Here is a 25864-nt window from a genome sequence, read left to right on the forward strand (position 1 = left end):
CATCCTGAGTCCTTCCAGTGCCCGCAGGCCCGGCCGTGTCCCGCCGTGTCCCTGTGTGGCCGCAGGGCCATCCCTGCCGGGTCTCTCCCGGCCCGTCCCTGCTCCCGCTGTCCCCTCGGGGCTCGCAGGGCTGTTTCTCGCTCGGTTCCCCTGGCTCAGCCCTGCCTGCCGGGCAGCGTTTTGCCCTCCCTTGCCCAGGCTTTCCCCGGGGCTGAGGGGCTCAGCCGTGCCCTGCGCTGGGGCCGCTGCAGCCGCTGGCACCGCCTGGGGCCGGGCCGGGCCGGGCAGCGCCGAGCTCCTGCACACAGGCGGGGAGGGGACGGCCTCGTGTGAATTTACAGGGTTGTTGGGTTTTTTCGTTAAACTGAGATAAAGTTTTTTAGATGCTCTTAGAAAGACAGGAAAAAAGAAAAAAAAAAAGAAAAAAAGAAAAAAAAAAAGGGTCAAACTCTAGACAGAATTCTGCCAGCGCTTTGGAACACAGGAACCTATGAATTATTTATGTCTCACTTCCCAGGATGTTCCCAAAAGGCTGGTAGTATTTTCCCTGTTCATCTGTCTATGATCGTCTAAGATTTTAATTCGGTTCACCCAGGAGCGTGTATATGCTCTGACCTACAGAATTACATCTGGGTTTTTGTGGCACACATAGGAAATAGGGTTGCTCTTGTGGAACTTAAATGTAGCTAATTTACTTCTATTACTTTCTCATCTATGGTATACTCTGTTAAGCTGCTTAGCTTTTATTTTTCTTCTTGTACTCCCTCTAATTTTCCCTTTGTTTTTGGTGCTGAGTTCTCAGGAGTGTGGGTTAAAAGACTATCAGCCAACTAACTCTATGATGAGAAATGAAAATAATTGGGATGGCTTTTTTAGGAAAGGGAAGCCATGGAAGAAGGGAAGGTACTGTGATCATTATCATGTGGAAAAATGCTTTTCTGAAGAGAATTGATGGAATTATTAGCGTTTTTGTGCCCATGCTGAACACTGGAGGAAACAGGGAGATTAAATGTATTATATTAAATAGCAAAGCAAGTTTTCTACTGATAAGGCCGATGGAGTGTGGAGCAGAGGGAGGTGGCTGAAAGAGGCTGCAGTGAGAGAGGCTGTGCAGGACTGTTTCTGTGTGTTAAATATGTGGAATGACAGGGAAAAAATCTTCCTTGTCTAGAGATTTGGTAGTGGGCTGGGGCGCAGGGGCTCGTTTCAACCATTTTTTTTGTAATTCTACAGTACTAACTTTTAAGTCCCACTGAAACATGAGAATGTCCCATTTCTTGTGCTGAAGATTGAGCTAAATTAAAAGTTCATCTCTGAACAGATGTGTTGATGTTTGCTGTTGAAACACTGTTGCACGTTGCTGAATCATGGGGGTTTTTTGTTTGGTTTTTTTTCAAATCTAACTACCTTCAGTACAGTGGTGTCTCTGTTGATTGTGAAAATTTATTCTGTGTTTCCATTCTGTATGGTATTTCTCATACAAATTTATGTAATGAAAAAATAACTGTTACAGTCTATGATGTTAATGTTAACGGGTTGATATTACAGAGCTGTAAATCCAGGGATACTGGTCTACTTAGTGTTATTGGCTGCAGTCTTTCCCCTTGAAGAACTGTAGTAATAAACTGAACTGGTGATAGATATTTGAAATTACATTCTCTGTCCAGAAGAAATATTTTAATAAGGGCACAAAACATTCCTTTTAATGTCAGAGACATTTATTCTGATTTCTCTGTTTCTAGATGAAGAGGACATGTGCAGCGTGCTTTTTTAATCTTTTTCTTCCACCTTCTTTTAATATCTGTAGTTTTTAAAAAAGCAAACAAAATTATGGAAACATGAAGTTGTTGTGGAATGCTAGCTACTGTCCAGATACTGAGCCTATTTGAAGCAAGTACAATTTATGACAGTAGTTGATTGTGTAATCAGATTTTTTTCCCACTTAAACTGATGCCTGCAAATGTAGATTACTAAAGCAGATATTGAAGTGGTTTTTGGTGAAAACAAAAAGTTAAAAAACTTACGGCCTAAAAATTAAAATTTACTGAAATTGAATATAGCCCTAAAAGAAGTTAACAATGGCAGCAAGCTGTTGCTGCCTGTGTCTCAATGGATATAATTGTTTTGAACTCACATAAACTGTTGTTGTTGTACCAGTAGCATCTTTTTGGTCACAGAGCAGCTTCCCTGCTGGCCATGCAGCCCTGCAGTCCCTCTCAAATTCACTCTAAATATCTGGAGCATTTGTGCTAAGGCAAGCATTTTGTGTAGTTCTGGACTCTCAGTCTCGTTTTCTTTGCTGGGTTTTACCTCCTGGGGTGAGTGTTCCTGAAACAGCAGATTCAGCAGAGCCTCCCTGCCGAGGGTCAGGCAGCGCTGGGGGAGCGTGGGGATGAGCTGAGCACACACAGGGGCTTGTCCCAGAGAGCTCCCTCCCTGCTGCACGGAAAGCAGGATGCAGCAGGGGAGCTGCTCCCAGCCAGTGCCCCTGAAAACATTTCACCAGATGCCTCAGCCACAGCTCTGGTGTTTCTTCCCAGCCCAGTGCAGTCTTGGGATGCAGTTCTTTGAGTCTCATGCTGTTGTAGTTCCACGTGTCTCCTACACAACGGAATCAATTATTAGGCCATTTGTAATTGATTTTGTGCTTTTGTAAATAGCCACACAAAAAACCCTCCTACTTTTGTTGCTACTATGATAATGTAATTATTAAATTACTAAGAAAATAAAATAACTAGATTGTTTGAAAGCAAGGTAACAACAAAGATTTATGTGTGTGCCTACATGTTTTTTCTGTGGTACTTTACAAGACAGCAGCAATTTTAACTATGTCATAAACTAGTTAAATTCTTATAACAGAAACTCATTCTTTTGTTAAAAAAAACCCAAACCAACAAAAACCTAAGAAAATTTAATTCAAAAAGTCCTTTTAGATTGAGATATTGGAATTGTATAGAAGCTTTGTTTGGTCTGCTTGTACTTGTTATAGAAAAAGGCAGGTAATGTCCTCCAGGATTTTCTAGTTTAATTTCAAACAGTGTTTGTGTCTGGAGCAAGGGCATACCAAAGATTTCGTGTTTACCATTATCAGTAAGATTTACTTACAAAAAGTAAGTCTATGAAAATATGTATCTTCTTTAATTAAAATGATACATAATCACATTCTTCAATATATAAACTAATCTAGCCTGAAATTTAGGGAGACTTTTCTTCTAACAAATAGCTGGCTTTTTTATGAATAATCTGTGTTTTCATGTTTTTGTCCTGCATATGTATGCCAGTGTCTTGAGCTTCAGGGAGCTTTGGAAAAATGCTACCCAGCTGGGCTAACTGTGTCTTCTTGGGCAGCACTGTGGCTTCAGAGACAAAGCTTTATAGAATGTCATCTTCCCTTCTTTTAGAGCCCTCATTTCCATGGCAAACTGATGCAGGGATGCTTGGTCTGGGTATTGAATTTTATACTTGCTTTTACCAGCTACCCTTTCCTACTGTTTTCAGTCTTCTCACTTCTTCCAGAAAAAGCTCTATTATTTTGTATTTTAGCAGAATAGAGCCAAGGCAGGAGTTTTGCTTCTGATGCAAGTGGTGACTGCTCTGAATATCCCCACTGCTCTTTAGAAGGCCCATCCAGCTGGCAGCCTGTGGGCCACTTCTCTTGCAGAGAATAATTCTGGCCAGCTCCCACATGAATGTGATTTTGTCCTATCGTGCCTGCGCATAACCATGCAAGCTGCCTCTCTGCTCCTTTACTTCTGGAATGTGGCACAACATGTCTGCCTCTGGAGATGTTCCTATAGTGACATTTAAACAGAGATACTGCACTGTGGCTTAGCCTTTGGAAAGATAAATCATTCCACAGTCACACCACTGCTTTGCCCTCTGAAAAGAAATGTGAGAAATGCCTTCAAATGCTAAGATTTTTCTTTCTCTTTTGGGTTTTTTGTTGTGGTTTTTTTTGGTTTTGTTTGGTTTTGTTTTTTTTTTTTTTGGTAAGAGGTCTCAAAAATGGCTTAACAACTGGAGTGCTGTTTGTCATAAAAATACTCAGATAAAAATGTTGTCAAAATCACCTTCTACAGTAGAAGATACGGTATGAAAGTTACCTAGGCTTAAAATATTATGCATGTTAAATAAATGTGTGTTAGCGGGTAAACACTAGATAGTTTCTATTTTTCTCATGTATCATTTGTTGGTTTTCTGTTTGCAAAGCATTTCATGATTTATTACTTTCATGATACTATAATTTTATGCTGCATGCTGCCATTGGAATACTATGCAAAAGTCACAGCTATAAATTACATGAGTCCTCCAAAATGTACTGATGGTAACTATTTCAGAGTAAGACTGGGAGATAAATTAATATTTTTTTTATTAATTTAGAAATTGTTTGTTTTAAACAAGTGATATATTCTACAGTACAGAACAGAGGTATATTCTAGAATTTTTACATTAAATGAGTGTTATTATTTTTATATGTATATGAGTCTGATATTTATCAGGTTTATGATAACAAATCCGTTGTTTTATTTTTCCATGAACTACAGAAACTATGCCTGTTCCAGACCAGCCCTCGTCTTCTGACAAGACAAGTTCCCTTAGTCCTGTGTTGAACACATCCAATGGAGATGGCTCTGAAACGGAGACAACCTCTGCCATCCTAGCTTCAGTTAAAGAACAGGTAGGCAAGAGATGCATCTGCAGGCTGGAAACAATAGTGTGATTTACTGAGGTTTTTTTTACAAATGTTTCATAGCTGATATCTGAATAATTTAGTTCACAAATGCATATTGTAAAGAATGTTAACCATTTCTTCATGTCTTAGTATACTTCTGTAAGCTTTCCTACAGCCAATTTAATATCATATAATTGAATTGCTCATTTTATTCTCCACTTTCATTCTTTACTGTGAATGGTGGTTTTCCAGTATCTGTGCTTTTATTGTTGGCAGTCTTCATGTGTAGTTACAGTATACAGGCATGTAAGGATTATAGACAAATGAATTGTGAAGAAGATGCTATTGTAGAATTTGTAAAGGATTAGTAAGAGCCCTAGGATTTTTAAATTTATATACATGTCTTTGGGGGTTTTGTGTAAAACCTATGTGAGATTATTTCGGGGCAAAACTGTGTATAGATAGAGGCACTCAGTTTTGGATTATTAAAACCAAAATAGAAATTTTCAGAAAAGGTCTTCAGTGTGACCGTCTGCTTGATGCTAATAAGACAGGTTTGGACATTTTAATGTAAATTTTTGTGGTCTGAGTGTCAGAGATTTTGCTTTTAGTGCCTTTTTGTACATTAGGAGATGGTTAATATTTCAGTTAATGCTAACAACTGGTCTCTGTCACTACTTCCTTTGGTTCAACAGCATCAACAGAAATTCCAAAGAGAGACATTAAAATCATCTGCTTTTAGGCAGCTTTCTCCTTGCTGAAGGTGTCTAAATTGGTTCTTTCTTTATCAAGTACTGATCTTTCCCTGCCAAAGACATTCACTGCTTCTTGATTTAAATTAATGCATGAATTCAGCTTATGATATCTCTCAGCACTGGAGTAGTAGCTCTTGAGTCGTGGGGATTTTATAATAGCTCTTCATTGGTTTTTCTGCCATATGCCAGTTCTCTGTTTTGGGTGTTAGAGGTTAGTCATATTTTCTGTTCTGAAAAGAGGAATGCAAAATAGAAATGCTAAAATGTGGAGTTTTGTCTTGAGATTTATGGCACATCATTGGAATTGAATATTGACCATGGTTTAGATGTTTGTATTCTCTTCCATGTCAATAATATTTCTTAGGCATGTACCAGTGTTTCAGCCTGTGTCACTGCATTATTCTGTGGAAAAATACCTGTCTTACTTTTTGACCCTCTGATAGTGAAAAAGTGTACAAGGACATTGCATAGATAGAAGATATATCTGTGTGCTGTAATGTGAATCATAGTATGGAGTAGTGGCAAGAACTTCTCTGTGGTTTGATGTTGTGATGTTCACTAGTTTATACCTGGTTATGTGTTTTGCAAACGAACCTCCCACCCCTATAAATCAATTAGTTGAGTGCCAGCAGGAATTGCTGCTAAATCCACTAGATGAAAAGGATTTCAAGTGGTAATATATTAGCAAAGTTATTTCTGATTCCTGTCAACCACAGGAGAAAGGAGCCTGTAATAAAGAAGTTCTGCATTCACTTATCACCAAGAACAGCCTAGCCAGCTAACCTAAGGTACTGCTGACTAAAAAGATAATGTCTTGAACTATTGTGATACAAGGTGCCAAAATTTAATAAGCGTTCCCTTAAGGAAACTTGTTTCTTGACAGGTATCTCTAGTCAATCATATCTTGAAGATGAAAGACTGTACTAAGGTCAAAAATAAGCAATACTACTACTACTACTACTGATAATAATAATAATAATAATAATAATAATAAACAAACCACAAAGAAAACACCCCAAACCTTTCAGGCTTTTTCTTTTCCCCACAAGATTGTGTGTTTTGACACATATTATTTAACGTACTGTTGGAAAAATTGTAGGTAATGACACAATCCTGTGCTTCAGACAGATGAAATACATTGCACTGATTCTCCATTATGGGAGTAAATGAAGTTAAGTTTCTAACTGATTGTTCAAATGGGTAGCTACCTGCGTTTTAGAAGAAGGAGTTACTTTACTATTTGGTATGTGATTTTGTTCTATATGCTCTTTGACTGCAGCCAAAAATGTAACTAGAGTTAAACAGATGCCATTATTCAAAAGTACTGTTAATGTAGAGAAATTAAGCTGTTTTTCAAAATATCAATCATAATTAACATGGTTAATTAAAGTATATTGTTTTGGTTTTGTTCCTGTGACTATGCTTAGCTTTAAAAGGCTTCTTTGCACATTTTTCTCTTGGAACACTTGGGGTAACTTCATGTGTTACTTCTCATAAAATAAGCAGAATATTTTCACTGAGTAATGGCAACAGAGTAAACTATGGTATCTACGATACTGAAAAAAGTAAAAGGTGTGAAATCTTTGAAGAGGGCAAGATACATAAAAGGCACAAAGAAGTAGTAATAAATGTTGTATTTATTTGCTCTGCTTAAATTTCCTATGTGAAATTTAAATTATATAGTCAGAAAATTTAAAGTTTTGCTGTGCTTAGTTTGAAAAACAGCATATCCCTGTGCTGTCATGTTTTGAGGAACTAATTTTTTTTGGTCTAAAATACTTATTGGGGCAAAAATCTGTGCTTGATAGGTCAGATGTAAAGTGACATGCATGATTGTCATGACTCAATCAGAAGATGTAGCCACATGCTTTCAAGCTGAGGGTATCTGTCAAAAGAGAAATAGAAACCTGTATTTTGCTGTTGAGGTAGGTTGAGTTGGAGAAATGCAAATGCAGAAATTCTTGCTTTAAAATTCAGGCCGTTTCATTTGTGCTTTAGCTCTGGACGAGCATGCTGATTCACTTTTGGGTATCAGACTTCAGAGATGCTATTCAGGACTGATAGATATGGAACATGAATCCATTCTTTATCCCTTGCTGCTCACTTTCTTAAGGTTAGACAGCACTGCTGGAAGCAAGGTCAGCATCATTCACCAAAAGTCTAAGAAACCATGAGATGCCAGGCAGTGACCTTTGGCTTAGCTGTTTTTGAGCAGTCCTTATGAAGAGAAACAGTAAATAACTTCTGTGGAAATGAAAACTGTTGTTTTGGGGGGTTTTGTGTGTTTGTTGTTTGTTTGTGGTTTTTTAGACATTATCAAGTTCTTTAAAAAGAAATCAACCAATAAAGACATAACTTCAGTTTTCCATGCCGTATAAAACATACGAAGGAGTTTTTTTCTTTCTTATCATATACTGCAAACACCTTTGGCCCAGTTCTTCATAGGTTTTAGAAAACATAAGGCCATTTCTCTTTGCACTTTGTAATCTGATTTTGTATCTTTAAATATGGGAAAAAAATCTTCAACAAAAGCATGAGATATCAGGACTCTTAATTTATGAGAATATATATAATAGATGCAACTACTTCTGCAAAAAGTATGATGTGCTTGTGATTGGGAATTTCTACCTGCAAAAGAGACTTCTGATGAGCCCACTTGTTAAAAAACATCCTGGGAAGAGAGCTATTGATGATGCTCTTTTGAAGGTGGAAATAGCTTCTGGGGAGCCTTTTGAGTAAATACGAAATGAAGCTGACAATTTTCCTGGAAGTCTCCAGGCATATGTGTTTCACAGTATTTTGGTTTTTGGCATACAGAAAACTGTTCCCTTGGAAGCTGAGGAGGATTGTAGTGACCTAGCAGAGACTTGTTTTGGCAGATTTTATTTTTGTAGAAACACTTGGAAAAGATGAGATAAATTGATTTCCTAGGAGTAAGATTTATCTTGAAATACAGGCAGCTATTTTCAACTCAGAAATAGTATCACATATCTCTTTTATTTTCTGTATGGTTCTAGATTCCTTTAGATGTTAGTGGTAGGCAGTTTCAGAGAACGGCTTTCAGAAAACTTATGCAAAGAACAAGTTGTGCCAGTGCTTAATATTTCTTTTGAATCTTTTTTATAAATACCTATTTTGAATAAAGATACTTGTTTGTAGTTGCATGTTTGCATTTCACCCTCTCAAGGAAAACATTTAGACTAATCCTTTTGAAATATTTCTCATGCTGTTCAAATAAGTATTGATTGATATGTTCTTTAAATCATATTGCTGGTTCCAGAGAATACAGCAGTCTGGCTTTTATGATTGCTGGTGGCTTTTGATTTTGGTTTGGGTTTTTTGGGTTGGGTTGTTTAGGGGGTTTTTGGCTTTGTAAGATGTGGTTTCTTTCCTAAAATGGCTTATGTTGCTTTTAATATTTACTGATTTTTCCACTAAAAAGCTACTTGTTTGTCAAGAAATTATGATTTTAGACTATATTAAAAATCATATACAGGGCAATAATTACTAAGTGCCATTCATGTCAATAATAAATAATGGCAATATATCTGACTGAAGGAAACTTTTACATTAGGTGTTAGTACGCTTTGGAAACAGAGCTGTGTATGCCATGCACATCTTATATAGATATGTGTAAGTAAAACTGCAGATAGGGATGGCTGTAGAAGTTCAAAGATGTTTTCTTTGCTCTGCCAGGCTGTGTTCCTTGTGTCTTTATATCATGATTGAAATTTTAGAAAAAAAATCACATATCTAGATGGATGTTTCAATGCAGGCTATTTTTTTAAAGGCCTTAAGTCCAGAAGAAATGGGAAGTCTTTTAGTTTGACCAGCAGGTCATGACATTTCCTAGAGTCATCCAAGTTTTGGGCCCCCAAATCTGATTACAGAATGACATATACATTGTTTTCCTTAATATAATGCATGCCATAATGTAATATGTAATATTACCAAAGTAAAACCCCATTCTTGCCTTATGGGTACCAGTAATTACTCCAGTAGTATCAAGTGTTCAGCAGGTTTTCTAAATAGGTTCAATTATGATATATTCATGTCTTGATTCCTCTCAAACAGCCATCTCTGTTTCTGCCTTTAAAAGTTCTGGTGGCTCTATTTCAAACCCATGCTAATTATATTCAATCAATAGATATTTCTTTCATAATCCCTCTTAAGTAGAATGTCAATATATTCACTTCCTTAGTTATAGAAGTCCCTTGCTTCCAGTTGGGTTTTAAAATATTCCAGAGAGATTTTCCTCTTCTATTTTCATTAATATATTGATTTAAGACAAGAACTGGACCCAGCGGTATGATATGCTGTAGAATAGCACAGGTCTGTACAGTGGATACCATGCTTTTAAGTTGCTGAATGGACCAACGTATTATTGATATATGAAGCTTTTGAGTACAGCTGGTGCTTCCCAGATACATCTTCAGATTGATGGGAATTCATTTTGAGACGTACAACTCTGCTACTGGAAATGGCAAGGTGGGTGGAGAAGTTTTGAAGAACACCATCATATTTCCTGTTGAAGAAGGAAATAATTAAATATATTTACTATCCACCCTGCTCTGTAGGTTCTCAGGTTCTTAATTTAGCCTGGGAGTGCTTTCACACAGTTCTTCAAAGCAACCGTGAGTGAATTTGTTGTGCCTCTCAGGAAAGAAAAGTTAACAAGACTGGAGGCTTAGATAAGCAATAGTTATTCCTGTTCAGAACCCTGTAGCTCTTATGTCACACCATAGTAGATGAAGTAGGAAGAAACTAAAAATTGCTTCACTGATAAAAGGTTGCAGTGATAATCCAAAATATTTTTGGGGTAGTTTTAAATGAGTTGGAAGTGGAAAGGTTTCTGTGGAGATTTAGTGTGATCGAAGAGTATTGAGGCAATATATCCCCCCAGCAAAACAATCTTTGAAGAGAGGGAAGAAAATGCTAATTATCAGAATAAAATTAGAGTTAAATATGATACTATTTTGACTTGAAATAATATTGAAAAATTAGTATTTCAAAGCCAGGAATTTCAGAGAAGCTGGATAGAATGCCACAGCTACAGCTCAGTCTAATGATTATTCAAAGCATTAATAAAGGCCATCACAAAGAAAGGCAAAGTATCCTTTCATATCAGGCAGCCAGTATATGAACATACTTTTGGTAATCCAAAAGCACTTCTGCCTTAGCTTATTTTTTTGTCAGTAGTGGAATAATTTCAAACTTGGAATAAAGATACCCTATGAAAGTAATAATATTGATCTCAATGCCAACATAATTTAAACTTTTTTAAATTTGTATTTTATCACATTGCATTTATGACTTTTTAGGATCATGGATTACTTTCTCTCTGGTATCATTCATTAGGGCATTTTTAAGCATAAATTATTTTTACTCCTAAACCTGACTTTTTTAACCAGTGCAGTGGAAGAGAGTCTTTATTTCACCTCAAAGTCACTTCAGAGGGTGATCTGAGCTTAAAATACTTACAAGAAGCAAGTCAGGTTGTGCCTTTTCCTGGTCTGACGCATTGTTGTACTGGCAAACACCTACTTTTGCGTGGGGAATGTGAGGAATAGCCATGTGGGGAATTCTGCTGGGGAGCTGATTGGGTTGGAAATACAAAAAAATGAGATGGCATCTTCGGGTTGTTGGAGGTCAAGTGTGTTGCTTTCCCTTTTGGTGAAGGGCAGTTGGATCAATGTGTCAACTTGTTTGCAAATAATGGGCTTTTTAGCATGGCTGTTGTAATCATATGCTTCAGGCCATGAGTTTAATCAACTTTCCTGTAATACTTGGAATTATTCAGAAATTCCAATGTAATAGGCCTATATAACCATACAGGGGGGTGGAAGTTTTGGGAGTGTCTCCCACAACTCTGCCCCACTTCTTTCTCTAAAAGCAAGTTACAATCTTTATGAGACTTAGCTATCTAACCCGTTTTCAGGATTTTTCTCTTTCTACACTTGAATTAGGCACTATCCATTAACAGTAATTTTCATTTTCATGGAGTATTTGAGGCTTGAGTTCCATGGCATTCAAAGCCACCACACCTCTTCTACAAAGAAAATTAGGTGCTTTTAAAAGGCAAAACTCTGAAGGCTTCACTTAGTGATTGCTTTTATTTCTTCTGTCTTCTTGGGAAAAAAAACCCAAAACCCTAAAGAGCACTTTCCAGATTCCAGTGACCCATTTCCTTTAAATTGTCTTGGCAGTGTTTTTCATGCATCTTGTTCTTAAAACTTTAATTTTAAATGGTATTTTTGAAGGAGACTTGATTTTTGTAATTAATTTAGTAATTTTTGTTTCTTTTATGTAATTTTGAAAACTTTATTACCTCTGTTGTGTTTCCCCATCTGTTTCTGTGTCTTTTCTCACATTATATTATTTTCTACTCCTGATGCACTTACTGCTAAATGAAACTATATCTTCATGTCGGTAGTTTAAATCTTTTATATTTCTAGTAAAACTACTTTAGGGGTAGGCTAAATTCAATGCATACTATGTTTTGATAAATAAGTTACAATTTAGTTTATCACCATACACGAAAACTAGAACCCAGAAAATGCTGAACTAAGTTTAAACTTAAGTCTACCCCAGAGTTAAGGTACATTGCTACCAAAATAACCTTAACCTAGGCTGTGAGTTACAGAGTTATTATAAGAATAAATCAGTTTAGAATAACCTAAAAAAATTATTTCAGCATTTGAAACATGTACTTCTCTTTTTTCCTCCACCAAGGTGAAAATAAATTTATCTCTGAAATTTCTGGTGAATTCTAGTGGCTTCTGATGAGGATCTTTCCAGTGTAAAGGGATAAAAGGACAGCATAGAACATTCTTCTTGGAAAAAAATACTCTGAAGATTCATAGTAAAGTTCTAGACAAATTACTTGCTTAATTCATAATTATTTTCTTCAGTGTTAACATCGCATTTTAGGTAACATATCACTCTCTTTTTTTTTTTTTTTTTGAGGAAGGCTTTAGATGTATAATCTATAACATCCTTAATAGTGGAGCCAGACTTTTTGGGGAGTTCCTTGTTACTCTTTATGAATGAGTATGCAAATGCTCTATGCAAAATGCTCTATGCAAAGAGCAGATCCAAGTCCTGAGGCCTAAAGAGGTTTTCCTCCTTTTTATTTTCTAAGAGGTTTCATTGTAATTTTTTTAAGGGGTAGCTATGAGATGATAGCAGTTTTTTTTTTCTTGTTGAGACCTTGTCATAGTTCAATACTTTTTGACCATGTTCTTTTAGATACATGTAGAAGACCTTTAATATATAGTAAAAAGTTTAATTAATTTCATGTTACTTGCAGTTACAGGAGTTTTTGATTTGAAAGTGATACAACAATTCACTCAAATCACAAGTGAGTTAGTGAAGTACAGCAGTTGCACCATACAATTGATACAATATAAACGGAATTTAATTATTTTGAACAAGCTCATCATCATGGTGCTGAGCATGTCCCCAGAAAGGAATGTGTTTGTTGAAGTCAGCTGAAGGCCAAAACTCTCTTCAGAAAAGACTTACATGGTTCATTAAGAGTTCCATATTATTCACATAAAGCTTTCCAGCAAGCTCCCCAGTGGAGACCATATTCCTTCCTCCATCACCCTGAGTCCAATAGCTTGAACTGTCTCACATGCCTGGAGCTCAAGACCAGCAAGCACAGGGGAGGGAGTGAGTCAGGTCTCCCAGGAGGTGCATCCCAGCTCAGCCTGCTTGCCTGGAGTCTGCTGCTGCACTGGGGCTTCATCAGTCACTCACTCTAGGTGGAATCACTGCAGGCAAAATCACTTGCTGAGGGGATGACTGGGCTCTGCAGAAAAGTATGAAACAATAATCTAAACACCTATTAGAGTTATATGAGTAAAAGATATCCTTGAGTAGAGTTACAGGATGATAATTTATAACCAGTGCATACAGAAGTTACATTATTTTAACCAGAAGCTAACTTAAAACTAACTTAACCCCTGAAAGGAGATTTGTTTTTCTCTGGGTCTACATTCCTTTCATTCAGGGACAGGCACTTAGGCAAACAGTAGAAATGCTTTGCTGATACAGTCAGTTTGTCTAAAACAAAGACACCCTTGGGTTTCCCTTGGCATGGAGAGGAGTCTGGCTTCTTTTTCAACGTTCATGATCAATCATGCCATTATTCTCCCCTGAGCCTTCAGGTCATGTAGCTGCTATTTTTCTCCTCAGAGCATTCCTTCATTGTGGATGTCTAAGCAACTGTGTAGGGGGCTGTGTGGGGAGGGGGTGTCTTTGATCTGTTAAAGCTCTTTGGCCCCTCATTTTACAACACACAATTGGAAATTCGTGTTTTCTCCTGTGCAGAAATTTCCCTTTTATCACTTGTGACACCAACTTTTGCAAGCAAAAACCTGCCACTAGTTATCTACTCAACAGCATACATAGTAAAACTTCTGTTTCTATTAGTGTTCCCTCAGTTTCTTCAATCTGGACTGTAACACAGCAGATAGCTGTTTGTAGTATATATCCTTAGCTACTTCAAAATGTGAGCTGTACTTCTCAAATTTCATCTCTGTTCTTTTAGTTGTCACATTATTTTTGTCTGGATTTCTCAAAAAGCATTATTCTTTACATTTTTCAGACAGTCTCACGTCCTATGCATTAGTAGCTGCTGTCTGTGTTGAGCTTTCCTTACTTGGATTTCTAGCACCCTCCAACATAACGATCTGAGTAATCTGGAATGACATTTTGCTGCTTAGTGTGGTATTCCATCACTCTAACCTGCAATTCATGTTACAATGTTATCCCATGGTCACCATTATCCATCTACTCCAACAGTAACACAGTGCAATTATGTGCCTGACTGTGTAAATAAGATTTAAATTGAGCCGTTTGTATACCATTACCAGCCTCTTCATCCAGGAAAAATTGTAGTTCATGTTCACATAGCTGGGCAATTTTCAACAGATTTTTTTCTGTGAAAAATGAAAGACAAAAAAAAAAGCACAGAATGGGAAAATTTTCCAACTTTAACTGTTCACTTCTACGTATTTCATAATCATAAGAGTGTTGATGTAAATAAGTAGGTTTAAGAATTGTACTGTATATTGCCTTGAGAGTGGTAAATATTTTGTTCACCCCCTGTCTGATTCCAGCAGAGTAACACATCTTGGTAAAATCCTGCTTTTATTTTTAGTGTATTGTTATTTTCTGGAGTACCTCAGTGCTTTAGGTTGTACAGCTGGTACACCTGGAAAATATTGGTTTTGTGTTTCAAAATAGTGGCAGATTTTTTTCCTCCTGTTTTATTTTTCCTCTACATAGTTAGATCTGTCTTTGTTCAGCTCATTGTCAATCTAGGTCATTATGTGAAGCTTTTGTTGACAGACCTCTTGAGGGTAAGTACATCTGATGCTATAAATAGGGCTGAGTCTTTATAATAAGTCAGCAGATTCACTTGGAAATTCTTGGCTTTATAGTAGGTTTGATGAAATGGAAGATCTACTGCATTCTTCTGTCACCCAGTTACATTATCATGTTTAATTCATTAATATCTTCAAAACGGTGACATTCCAGAATTTAGTAATTTCGAATTAATACAGGATTACTAATTTTGTTTAGAAGGGTGAAATGATCTCTTTTCAAATTTTGTTTTTTAAAACTTTTATTTTTACTTCATAAAGCAGTGCTTGCACAAGAAAACTTGTTCCAACACATTTTGTGCTGTTCTGTTTCTTCCAGGTCTTAGAATATAGAGGATACTATTTCTCTTACTGTATGTTGTCAGTAGCCTGTACTGTGAAAATAGATGATTCTGTGGGTTAGTTTTTTTGTTTGGTAGTTTAGCACAAATTGTGTCAGGGACTAATCAAGCAGTACTGTATTCTTGCCACAAAGTAAGGTAGTTGTGTGGTACAGCTCCAAAATGCTGTTCTACTGGCTAAAAATTTTCAGGCATGGAAAAACCCGAGGATAGGTTGTGTTTTCTGTATGGCTACAACCACAGGAATGGAGTCAGGAGCAGCTCTGTCTGCAACATGTGCATAGGCACCATTCTGAAACCTTTGACCATTATATGTGGTGCTGGATCTTTGAAAATCCAGAAATTACATCCTTTTCACAATATGTGCTAGTCCTTAAAGGCTTATATAAACAGTGAATAAATTCTTGAAATTAAATTAGCAATGTATTTTCATCCTGTGTGCACAACAAATGTATTATGGAACCAGGCACAACACTAGGTAAGCACCTCTGTCTCCCAAAGTGGAACTGGGTGTCCCACTGTGGTGCATATTGGGATGAGAAGCATTGTAGGGAAGGGTACGGACTGCAGGCTGTAAGGATTTGCCAAAATGCACCCCACAGCCGACAGGCAGCACCAGCATCTACCCAAGAGGTTTGTCACACTGAGGCTGCGTGAGGGACTGAACAGTTGGAGCCTGAACAGTTGTCCATGATAAATCTGATAGCCACTAAAACTGAGGTTTGAGCCAGTGCCTGTTGGCTCATTCTGAATTAGTATTGCTGCTGGTGCTGTGCTTTACTTGCTAGATTCACTGTCAGACACAGAAATATAAATTAATGGATAGCATATGCCACAGTATTGCCTATCTAAATGCAGAAGAGCTAAGTTAATAACTTAAATAAATTACTTATTTATTTAGTAATACATGAATATTTAAAGGCTGATGAGAACTCCACTGAGTGCTTTCCATTAATTTCAGAAAGTGAACTACTTTATTCCACAATTTCTTAAAATAAAAACAAGTAAAAAAGTACTTTTTGCACCAGTGGTATGTGAGTGATATGCAGCTGTATTTCCTTATTTAGCATGAGAAATTGTCCAATACTTAAAGCCTTTGCTAGATAATTTGTGTATGAGAGAGAGAGAACCTTTACACTGTCACTAGTTTTAGTGCACTTTGGTTTGCAAAGACCATACTTAATTGTGTTTCCTTTATGCCTTAGGAATTAAAGGATTTAAAGAAATCTGTCTGGTAGTCCTCAGTTTATTCAAAACAGAAACAGGTGCATTCCCTCCTTTTTTCATCTTTATTTTTTCTATGGTGAGATTTATGTGAAGTTTATTCTTCTCAGTTTTCCCCACCACGTACAGTTTTGCTTCTGATTTTCTTGTCTTGACAACTTTGTCTATTCCCTCTCAATTACTCTGTGGTCATGCAAAGAGCTACCTTATGGCTCCTTACACTAAATTTGAATGGTATATAGAGTCCCTTGATTTTTTTGGTTGTTGTTGGCTTTTATTTAATAAGGTAAGCTGTTATTCTATAACCATAATGCAAGATTTATAGGCATAATTAGCAACTTTTATGAGGCCAACTACACCCTTTCCTGTTGTCTAACTTACACACCTCAATGTTTACCTTTTTTTTTTCAATGGTTCTTTTTAGTGCAGCAGTGCACAGGTATGTATACAGTGAAGTAAAGTCTTTTTGAAAAACAACATTAATTTGTGTCTGTCCTGTTCAGTATTCTAGATATTCGTTAAGATTTCCATGTTGTGAAACTTAAGTTTAATTTTTTTTTAGTTGACTTCTTTGATCCCTAATCTGCATTATTAATCTTCATTACTTGAAAACGGAGAAACAGGCAGAGAGGTTGTTTAAATTCTCATCAGCAATTGTGGTGAGGCATGAATGGACAGACTAAAGAAAAGTGAAAATCTTCAGGTTATATTGAAAAGTATTGTATTAACATTGACAAAGATGCATAAGCTACTCAACTTAAAATAATTCTGATTTTAATTTGAATATTTTTGACATAGACCTTCCTAGTTGGGTATGTTTCTTTTTAGGATTTGTTTTCTATGTATCTACTTGAAAGAGTCATCAAATGGTGGCATCAGTGTGTCCTTGCAGTTGTGGTCTAATATTGCCCTTTTTCCCCTGGAGTTTTGATAAAAATTGTCATGAAAATTTTAAAATGTTTATATTCATTACTAAAAAGTGTAGTATAGGAAAGACTACTTCAATTCCATTCACTTTAATACGTGAATTAAAAAGTTTACCATCATCTTATATGCTTCCCCCCCCCAATGTCAGATTAGTTACTTTATAGCAGGAAAAAGCTCATCTGTTTTCATTTCTTTTTCTGCAACGTTCCCTGAGACTTTCAAGAAATTTTTCACTTTCATTACTTACTGGATAAAAGTTTCTATATATGTTGCCTTATGTCAGTGAAGAAAAAGCCTATACCATTCCTTCAAAGAACACAGATTTTTTTCCTAACCTTAGGCTTATTACAATCTTTAAGTTGAATTCAAGTTTGCTGTAGTGCTTCATATAGTGCCTTTAATTTCTCCTTCATTATTTCTGAAGGAAGCAAATTGAAATCAGGAAGGCCAAAACCTACTTGGAGCTGAATGTGAAGGCATAAAATAACAGAAAAGGATTCTTCAAGTATTTTATAGAGGGAACTCAGGAAATTTGCATGTCTGTGGTTGAATGTTGGAGGCAATCTAATGGTGGACAGAGAAACATAGACAAAAAAGAAATTTTCTTTGTTTTTTCAGCAAGGGACAGACAGTACCATGGCACAGATACAGGTTCAGGACTGTATAGTAGAAAATGGATATATTCAGCATCTTGGGGGCCTATGCCAAGACTGACAAAAGCTCATTTAAGTAATAGGACTGCAAGGCAGCTGTCATCCAAGAGGAAACATGGCAAGTGAGGAATGTCCTGAGAATTAGAAGACTAATCTTATGGCAGCCTTTACAAAAGTAAGGAGAATGGTACAAGGATACAGGTCAGTGTCAGTCTCCAGCATCATGGAAACACATCCTCTTGTTTCTAGACATGAGAAGGGCAAGTGTGCCTAGAAAGAGTCAGAACAGATTTCTGTAGTGCAGTCAGTGTTTTATTTGACTGTGAATGAAGGGAGCACATGTGATATGGTGTAAACTGTAACTTTATTAAGGCTTCTGATTCGTTCTCCCACACTGTTGTCAGTACTAAGCTGAGGAAGCATGAGCTGGGTGGTGAGTGGGCTGAAAATTGGCTGGACTACTGTACTGAAAGAGTAGTAATCAATATTATCAACTAACCAATTGACCAACTATCAGACAGCACGAAGTGAAAATACCTCAAGGGCTGATTCTGGCACTCTTGCTACTCAGTTCTGCAGTGACTTGGATGACAGAACTGAACAGAATGCACCCTCAGCAAATTCATGAATGATACTAAATTAGGGTGATGTTTAGAAAGCCAGATTGAGTTTCAGTCTTAAATCATTCTGAGACCTTGAATGAACTGAGGACATAGCCAATAGGAAACTCATGTATTTAAAAAAGAACAGATTGAAATTCTGCATCTGAAGTGGAACAACACCATGGCTGGGATGCACCTGAGTCACAGCCCTGCTGAAAAGCACCTATGATCATTAAGAATGTCAAGCTGAATAGGAGCCAGCAGTGTGCTTTCACTGCAGACAAAACTTGCTGTGTACTGAGCTGCATTGGAAAGAAGGAGGGACATGACTGGCAGACTGAAGGAAATTGTTACCACCCCTACTTGGAGCTGCTTCTTGCACAACAGTACATCATTTTGGTAACCCTCAATACAGAGAGGATGTTGAGAAATGAGAAACAGTCCAAGATATGAAACTGGTTGGAGGCATAGACAAGGTGATGTAATGGGAGAGGTTAAGGAGCCATGGTTGTCAGGGAGCTGGGCCAGGTGAAGCAGAGGCTAAGGGCGTGAGCTCAGGTTAGTTCACAGTATCATCAAAAGAAGGGACAAAGATGATGGCACCAAACTTCTCAGTAGTGGTATACAGTTTAGCAGGGGGAAATACCATAAATTGCAGCTTGGGGAGTTCAGACTGGACACAGGAGAATTTTCTTCATGAAGAGGTTACTGTAGTAACGGAAGAGGTGATAAGAAAGGCTGTGAGTTTGATCTTTTCCAGTCAACTACAAAAATAATGATCTGGTGTTGGAAATGATCATAATTTTAGTGGGAGGTGAGACTAAGTGACTTCCAGACAAAATTTCTGTGATTCTATATTGATTCTTCGATAATGTACAATTTAACTGAAATTATGATTTAAATATTTTTATGTAGACCATGGAAAATAAAATATGAGGGAGGACAGTGTAGCTTAACATTTCCACTATTGTGATTCCTTAGCTTTTAATGCTTTAAAAATAGGATGGAAAGTGAGGATAGCTGATTATTGAAGTATAATCTCAATACGTTTCACTGTTTATATTAAGTGGCAAGCAATTAAATAGATCAACCAAGAGAACAGGTGGATAAAGGGAGAAATTAGCTAACACAGAGTGGAATACTGGAAGATTTTTTATAATATTTAGGTTTTTTACACCCCTGGAGATGTAATCTATCTTTTTAAATAGATTTTAGACACCAAATTATTCATTCTCAAACTCTACCAGATCTTATTATTTTCAAGAGATAAAAATATGAAAATAAATAAGTATTGTTTTATTGATGTTATAATACAAAAATGTAAAGGTAACCTCACATTTAGATTTTATATCCTTTCTCTCAAATTTTGTATGACTGATCTCATCTTTTCACAATGCCTTAGCTTTTTAATTTTTATAATTTTTAATTTTTTATTTTACATATATTATATATATATATATATATATATATTATTTTTTTTTAGTTTGGTAAAGTAGCATTTACCTTTATTTTAGACAGCTTGCGTGTATATGGACAAGAAGAGAGACAGCACAAGTCCCTTAAGGGAGATAGGGCACTTTTCTGTCAGTTGCTTATGTCAGGTTGGATATCTGGAGAAGAGCAAAATAGGTATGAAAACGATGTTACACAGTTTAATGTGGCAAAGATTCCTATCTCATGAGGGCTGAACCTTCCCTTCTGAGGATTCAGAGCTAATTCATAGAGACTTTGCATCTCCCCATATGACTTGGACCTCAGGCCACAGAAAATAAGTCCAGGCAAGTCAGTTAGGCCTTCAGCAGAAAAATTAATCACCTCACAGGCTGTGTCTAGCATATAAATAATTAGGCTGGAAACCAGAGCAAGGTATTGCCAATAGAGGAAACTGAGTGACTTCATGTTGCTGCAATAAGCTGGCTGTCTGTGACTCTTGATCTCAGTGCCACAGAGTAGTCCACACTTTCTGAATGCATGATCAGTTCTGCAGGAGGCTATTCTTTGTGTTAATCCTCAGATTCAGCAAGGTATTTCCTGGTGTTTGTTCAGCTCTCCCTAGAGCTGAGGGACAAATACAATGTAATTGTTGCAATGATGGATTTTAGGATATAGTATGTTGATTGTTATCTTTCTAATACTGAAGGTGTTGGCATGAAAATACATGACTGTTTCAAGTCAGACACAGTTCTCCTTTCAGCAGTTTTTAGAAGAAGTTCCAGTGTCAGGATGCCAGATGAGGATTTCAGGCAACAGAAGTGTAATTGTGGTCTATTTCTGCCTACTTTTTCAGACTATTTATACAGTAGACATATACCGATTACTGTTTCTGCCCTCCTTCTTTATATCCTAAGAAATGCTCGGTGCTTTAAAGAAAATTTGTACTTAAAGGGCTTTTGTGAGAATCTTGGAGTTTATTGAGATGATATTCAACAGTCTGTTTTACCTTTTGTGCTACTCTTAATGAGTATTGTTCAATTTTGGGCTGTACCCTATAATCCAATGTATTTGAGCAAAACCCAGAAGGGGGATGTAATAATAATAAAATTTTCTGCAGAATCTGCTGCAGCTAATGTACATTGTCTAATGTGCAAGCATTTTCTACAGCAGTCTGTTCACAGTTAAAGTTTACTTTCTCCAATTCCTTCTGTTACATCACTATCAGTAAAACTGATGTTCTGCATTTTCATATGCTTGTAAAGTCTTATTATCTTCAAGTTTCTGTGGTTTTGGCCGTTTAAAGTAATTTTGCTATAGTGTCCTTGGTTGATACATGAATGAAGATGTTTTCTGAATAAGATACTGACTAGCTTTAGATTACAGATATCATCTGGAGTTGTGTTATTTTTTCAGTAGGTTTTGCATTTCTGCTAGTTAATTTTGGCCCTAATGAAGCTGTTTTTCTGCAGCACAAAAATTCCTATGCAGTTTTCACATTTGTATTTCAATTTTCTTTTCTTTAGTGTGATGTATTTTATTGCAGGACAGACTTGCATAGTGTGTAAAAAGCTTACGTTTCTCCATTAGCATTTTATTCCCAACACAGTAAAATTCTTTCCTATTGCTAGGACCTTTGGATGCTGTCATGCAATTTTTGAACTAGAATAACTTAATCTTCAGTATCTTTGACACTTTCATAATAAGTTAACACAATCTCCATTAGCACATTTTTGTAAACAAGATTTTTTTATCTGTGTACTTGTGTAATGAAACAACATAAATAATACAGGTGTAGCTCTCTCTCAGTGGCTTGACAGACAGTCAGTATCTGGGAGGGCTAGTACTGAGTTTGTTAATATGCTGAGGAAGACCTGAGGTCTTCATGTGATCAGAATTCCCCATGGTTTTGAGCACTTGTAGTCTCAAAATGAAATAAATGAATTGCTTCTAGATCCCAGCATGTGTTGAATGGCTTACAGAGTCTTGGTGCTCTACCTGTCTGTTCTTGACCTCTCATCTCTCCACAATTCCCTAGGTGAAAGACTTTGTCTTGTTATGTTGCTACCTTCCGGTGCTCAATTCCCTGAACTTCATTTTCTCCATGCTACAACGTTGCCTTTGTTAGACCAAGCTGTGTTCAGTCCTCTGAGCTACGGAAGGTACTAAAGGTATCCTGCTACAGGGATGCTAGAAAATGAAATGGTACAAAAAGAAATTACAAAAAAGGAGATCATAAAGCACATCTATTTGTCTGAATATGGTAAATATGAAAAAATCTTACTTCTTGGGCAGGAAAGAGTTACTCAGTTCTTCATCTGACCTCCCTGTCATACTCCTGCTGTACTTAGGCAGCTGGGAAGTTCTTTCTCGTGTGTTTTTTTACCACAGAGGATGTGGAGAACAGACAGACTGATGTAGCTGCATTCATCTGAATAGCTAGAAGTTAAATTTTCAAGCAATTTCTGTGTAAATATTATAGTGAAAGGGGAATAATCCTGCAGATCCTTGAGCTCACCTGAACATCATAATACAGCTGGTGAAGTTACTTGTATGAATTGTTTGCCAGTCAGAGGCTTAGAGATTTGAGCAGAATCCTGATCATAATTTTGAAGACTAGGATTCAAATAATGTTTAAGTTAATTCTTGAAAATAAATCCTTACATGGAAGTACAAAAGCAATTTTAGCATATACATTTCCAAAGGTATATGATGTAATATCCAAATCCTGTGACTTTTAAATCAACTTTCTTTTTTTTTATTGTTGGAATTTGCTTTCCTGTTTTTAAAGGAGCAGGACATATTCACATAATTTTACACAAATTTTAAATACAGCAAGTAACTTTTATGTGGATATTTTATATTAACAACATACATTATCTATCTTAAAGTATATAACATTTTATTTGGCTTTCAGAAGGGTTTTTTCTAGTTTTTCATAAATTTCAAACTTGAGATGTGTTTCAAATTTAAGACGTCTGTATCTGAGATATGTATTTGTCCAAGAATTTGGAAATTTTCTTTATATTTTAAAATACTAAAAAGCCAATAGAATGTTAAACGTCTAGTCCAGTGCTGAAAAAGTCTGAATTGACAAATTAAGTTAATGCCTCATTAGAGTTTTGAGAAGTAACACTTGTTATTTCTCTCTTGGTAAAAAGCACATTTGCTTTTGTGTATTTCAAGGTATTTTGGTTGGTTGGTTGGTTGGTTGATTGGTGGTGGTGAGTTTTTTAATTGGGGTTTTTTTCAATGACTAGAAACCAATATCTTTAACTGGAGAGAAGTATTTGAAAGCAAATGATTAGTTAATATCCAGATTAAGGATGACTTTAGGAGGTTATTAATAAAAATAACTCTGTATCAGCAGAGAGGTAGATAATGTATAATTGAGGACTTGGAGACTGCGATGTGATATGTAGATGTGGCTAATATTTTGAAGATTACTTATTAACTGAGTTAAGGAGGTTCATTTTCCCGTTTTATTATATACTGAAATAGAACTGCACTCTGTGCATTCTTGCTCTCCCTATTGCAAGGTCCCAAAAAATAATTATCCAAAAACATATTTGTTTTGTTGGGGTTTTTTTTTCTGAAAAAAAGGTACTGTTATTTTCCAAACATGCTCAGGATGAAACATTTCACACTTATTGAAATATTCCACCTTTCTTCCTTTCCCCCTGCTTTCTGTCTCTTAACTTCCAAGGTAACATCTTCCTCCTGCCTAATCACTTTCCAACAAGAAAATATTTCAGCAGAATGTTCTAAAGGAAATCTAATGAAAAATACAGCTAAAATTTTAATGTTACCTAATCAGTGTGCAAAGCAATTCTGGACCATTTGCACAACCCAATTCCAATGTGACGAGCAGTGAAGATTATAAATATTACCAACCTACTGATACAAATTAATTTACATTTGTTTATTCAACATGAAGAGGAAACTATTTTTAATGATCTTACTCATTAAATGCACAAAATCTGATGCATTTAGTGAAAACTGCAAGGCTATTTTATTCCTGCTGGTATAGTAGAGTGAACAAAATCCATTTTGTTCTCATGCATCTACTGTCTTTTTTTCTCTGAGCTCTGAATGTTTGCATTCCGTCTTCATTTACTCCTTTGCAAGCTCGTTGAATTTTATTAGTTATCACTGCAAGCTAAATGAAATACAAGTAGTTGCACAACTGCAGTGATATGAGTCTGAACTGCCCCATCATCCTTACTTGCAGTGATATGAAAACAGGAAAAAATGAGCTTGATTATAGATCTCAGGAATTTTGCCAGAACCAATATACGAGTGATTCTCTCAAAATGGAATAATTTTGCACTGGGAATCTTAAAAAAAAAAAAAAAAAAAAAAATCCCCAAAGAAATAAAGCAAGAAGATAGTCTCTTTAATTCTCAGATGCTTAACATTCTTTGTCTTCTCAAGTCAGCGAGAAGTGTGAGTTCTCACTGTCTTCTAAAAAGTGGACCAATATTCAAAAAGTTTTGTTCATATTTAAGTTATCTTACTGTAACAGAAGTGTATCCTAATGCACTCTAGTTGAGTTTGTGTAATTGTGGCAGAAACAGCTGTGCCTAAATATTGATCTTGGCTATCACAATAAAACCATTTATTTTGTGTACCTAGAAGTATGAATTTTAAGCCTCTAGAATGAGCACTTTTGTACTCTGCCGTTAGGTAATTTCACAGTATTACAGCAGGCATAAAGACTGGAGTGAAGGAGCATCTCTAGTGTTGTTGTACCTGTTGACTGCTGCTTGTGATTAATATTTAGTGCAGTGTGTGTTTGGTTTGTAAATACTATTTTCTGCTTTTGCTACTCTGTAGGTTCACAAAAACTATGCCTTGAAGATTTCAAGGGCTGATTTTCCCTGAGATTTTTCCCAGTGGTGCAGGCTGGCCTAGGAAGCTCAGATCAAGGCAGTGTTGTAAACAGGGAGCAGCAATCTGTCCCCTGAAACCAGAGTTAGGAAAAAAGCCACAGTGCAGGTCAGGCTTTGCAAGGAGCTGATAGAAACATGAAATGGCAAGTGTACAAAGGGAAGTCGTGGGGCTGGGTGTCTGTCATTAGCACAGTTACTGTCGGCTTATATGGGCAGGAAGGACTGTATGGGCTGCATAGACACAAAAGGATATAAAATGTTTTTAGCGTAAAGTCAACATAACTTGAACATAATGAAAAGCTGCTGAAGGGGTGTGATGTTCAGAACTGTATATCATATCATGCCTTCATTCCAAAAAAGTTTTAACGTTTCATAATCAGCTTTTTTCAGTCAGATAGAGTGTGGAGTCTTTAAAAGGTAGCTCTAAAAGTAGTTTTTTAAACATGTATTTTAGATTTCTGCATTAGATTCCCCAGAACCCTATTAAAGATGAAATCTGACAAAACATTCATGAATTTACTTGTAAAGAAAGAATCTATAGCAGTTTCTTACTTGCTTTTTGGTTTTAATTTCCAAGGTAAATAAATTACTAATAAATTAATATTTTATTTCTTTAGTTCTTGAAGAAACAAACACCTAGTTGAGCAGCTGTTTATTCTTCCCTCCTTGCACTTCTGTTAATGGCAGATTTTGAAACTGAAAAAGAGGACTGAAGGAACAAATCTGCCATCCAAATATTTTCAGTATTTTGTTATGAGTGTTTTTGGTTTTGTATGTATTTATACTTCCTCTGCTTAGTGTCAGTCTCAGTGAAACAAATAAATATTCTAATAATAAAAAAGAGGCATTTTGCAATAACATCTAAATATTTTATCTTCGCTCTTAGTAAAACATGAAAGTTCAAATTATATTTCTTGATCTGATTGCAGTTTTTTCTGTTCTTGCCTAAGGTGCCTGCGTACCTCCAAGTATATC

General features: G+C 36.4%; 1 protein-coding gene across 4 annotated transcripts in view; it reads left to right on the plus strand.

Annotated features, from left to right (window-relative positions):
* CTNND2 (catenin delta 2) overlaps positions 1–25864 on the plus strand; it is a 630539-nt gene that overhangs the window by 114425 nt on the left and 490250 nt on the right. For all 4 annotated transcript variants that reach the window (XM_088170959.1, XM_088170931.1, XM_088170938.1 and 1 more), the window contains exon 2: positions 4545–4678. In XM_088170959.1, the coding sequence (XP_088027085.1) occupies positions 4545–4678 (134 nt within the window). The remainder of the gene's footprint in view (positions 1–4544; positions 4679–25864) is intronic.

The sequence above is a fragment of the Sturnus vulgaris genome, chromosome 1 (assembly GCF_052056855.1).
Source record: "Sturnus vulgaris isolate bStuVul1 chromosome 1, bStuVul1.hap1, whole genome shotgun sequence".
Lineage (NCBI taxonomy): Eukaryota > Metazoa > Chordata > Aves > Passeriformes > Sturnidae > Sturnus > Sturnus vulgaris.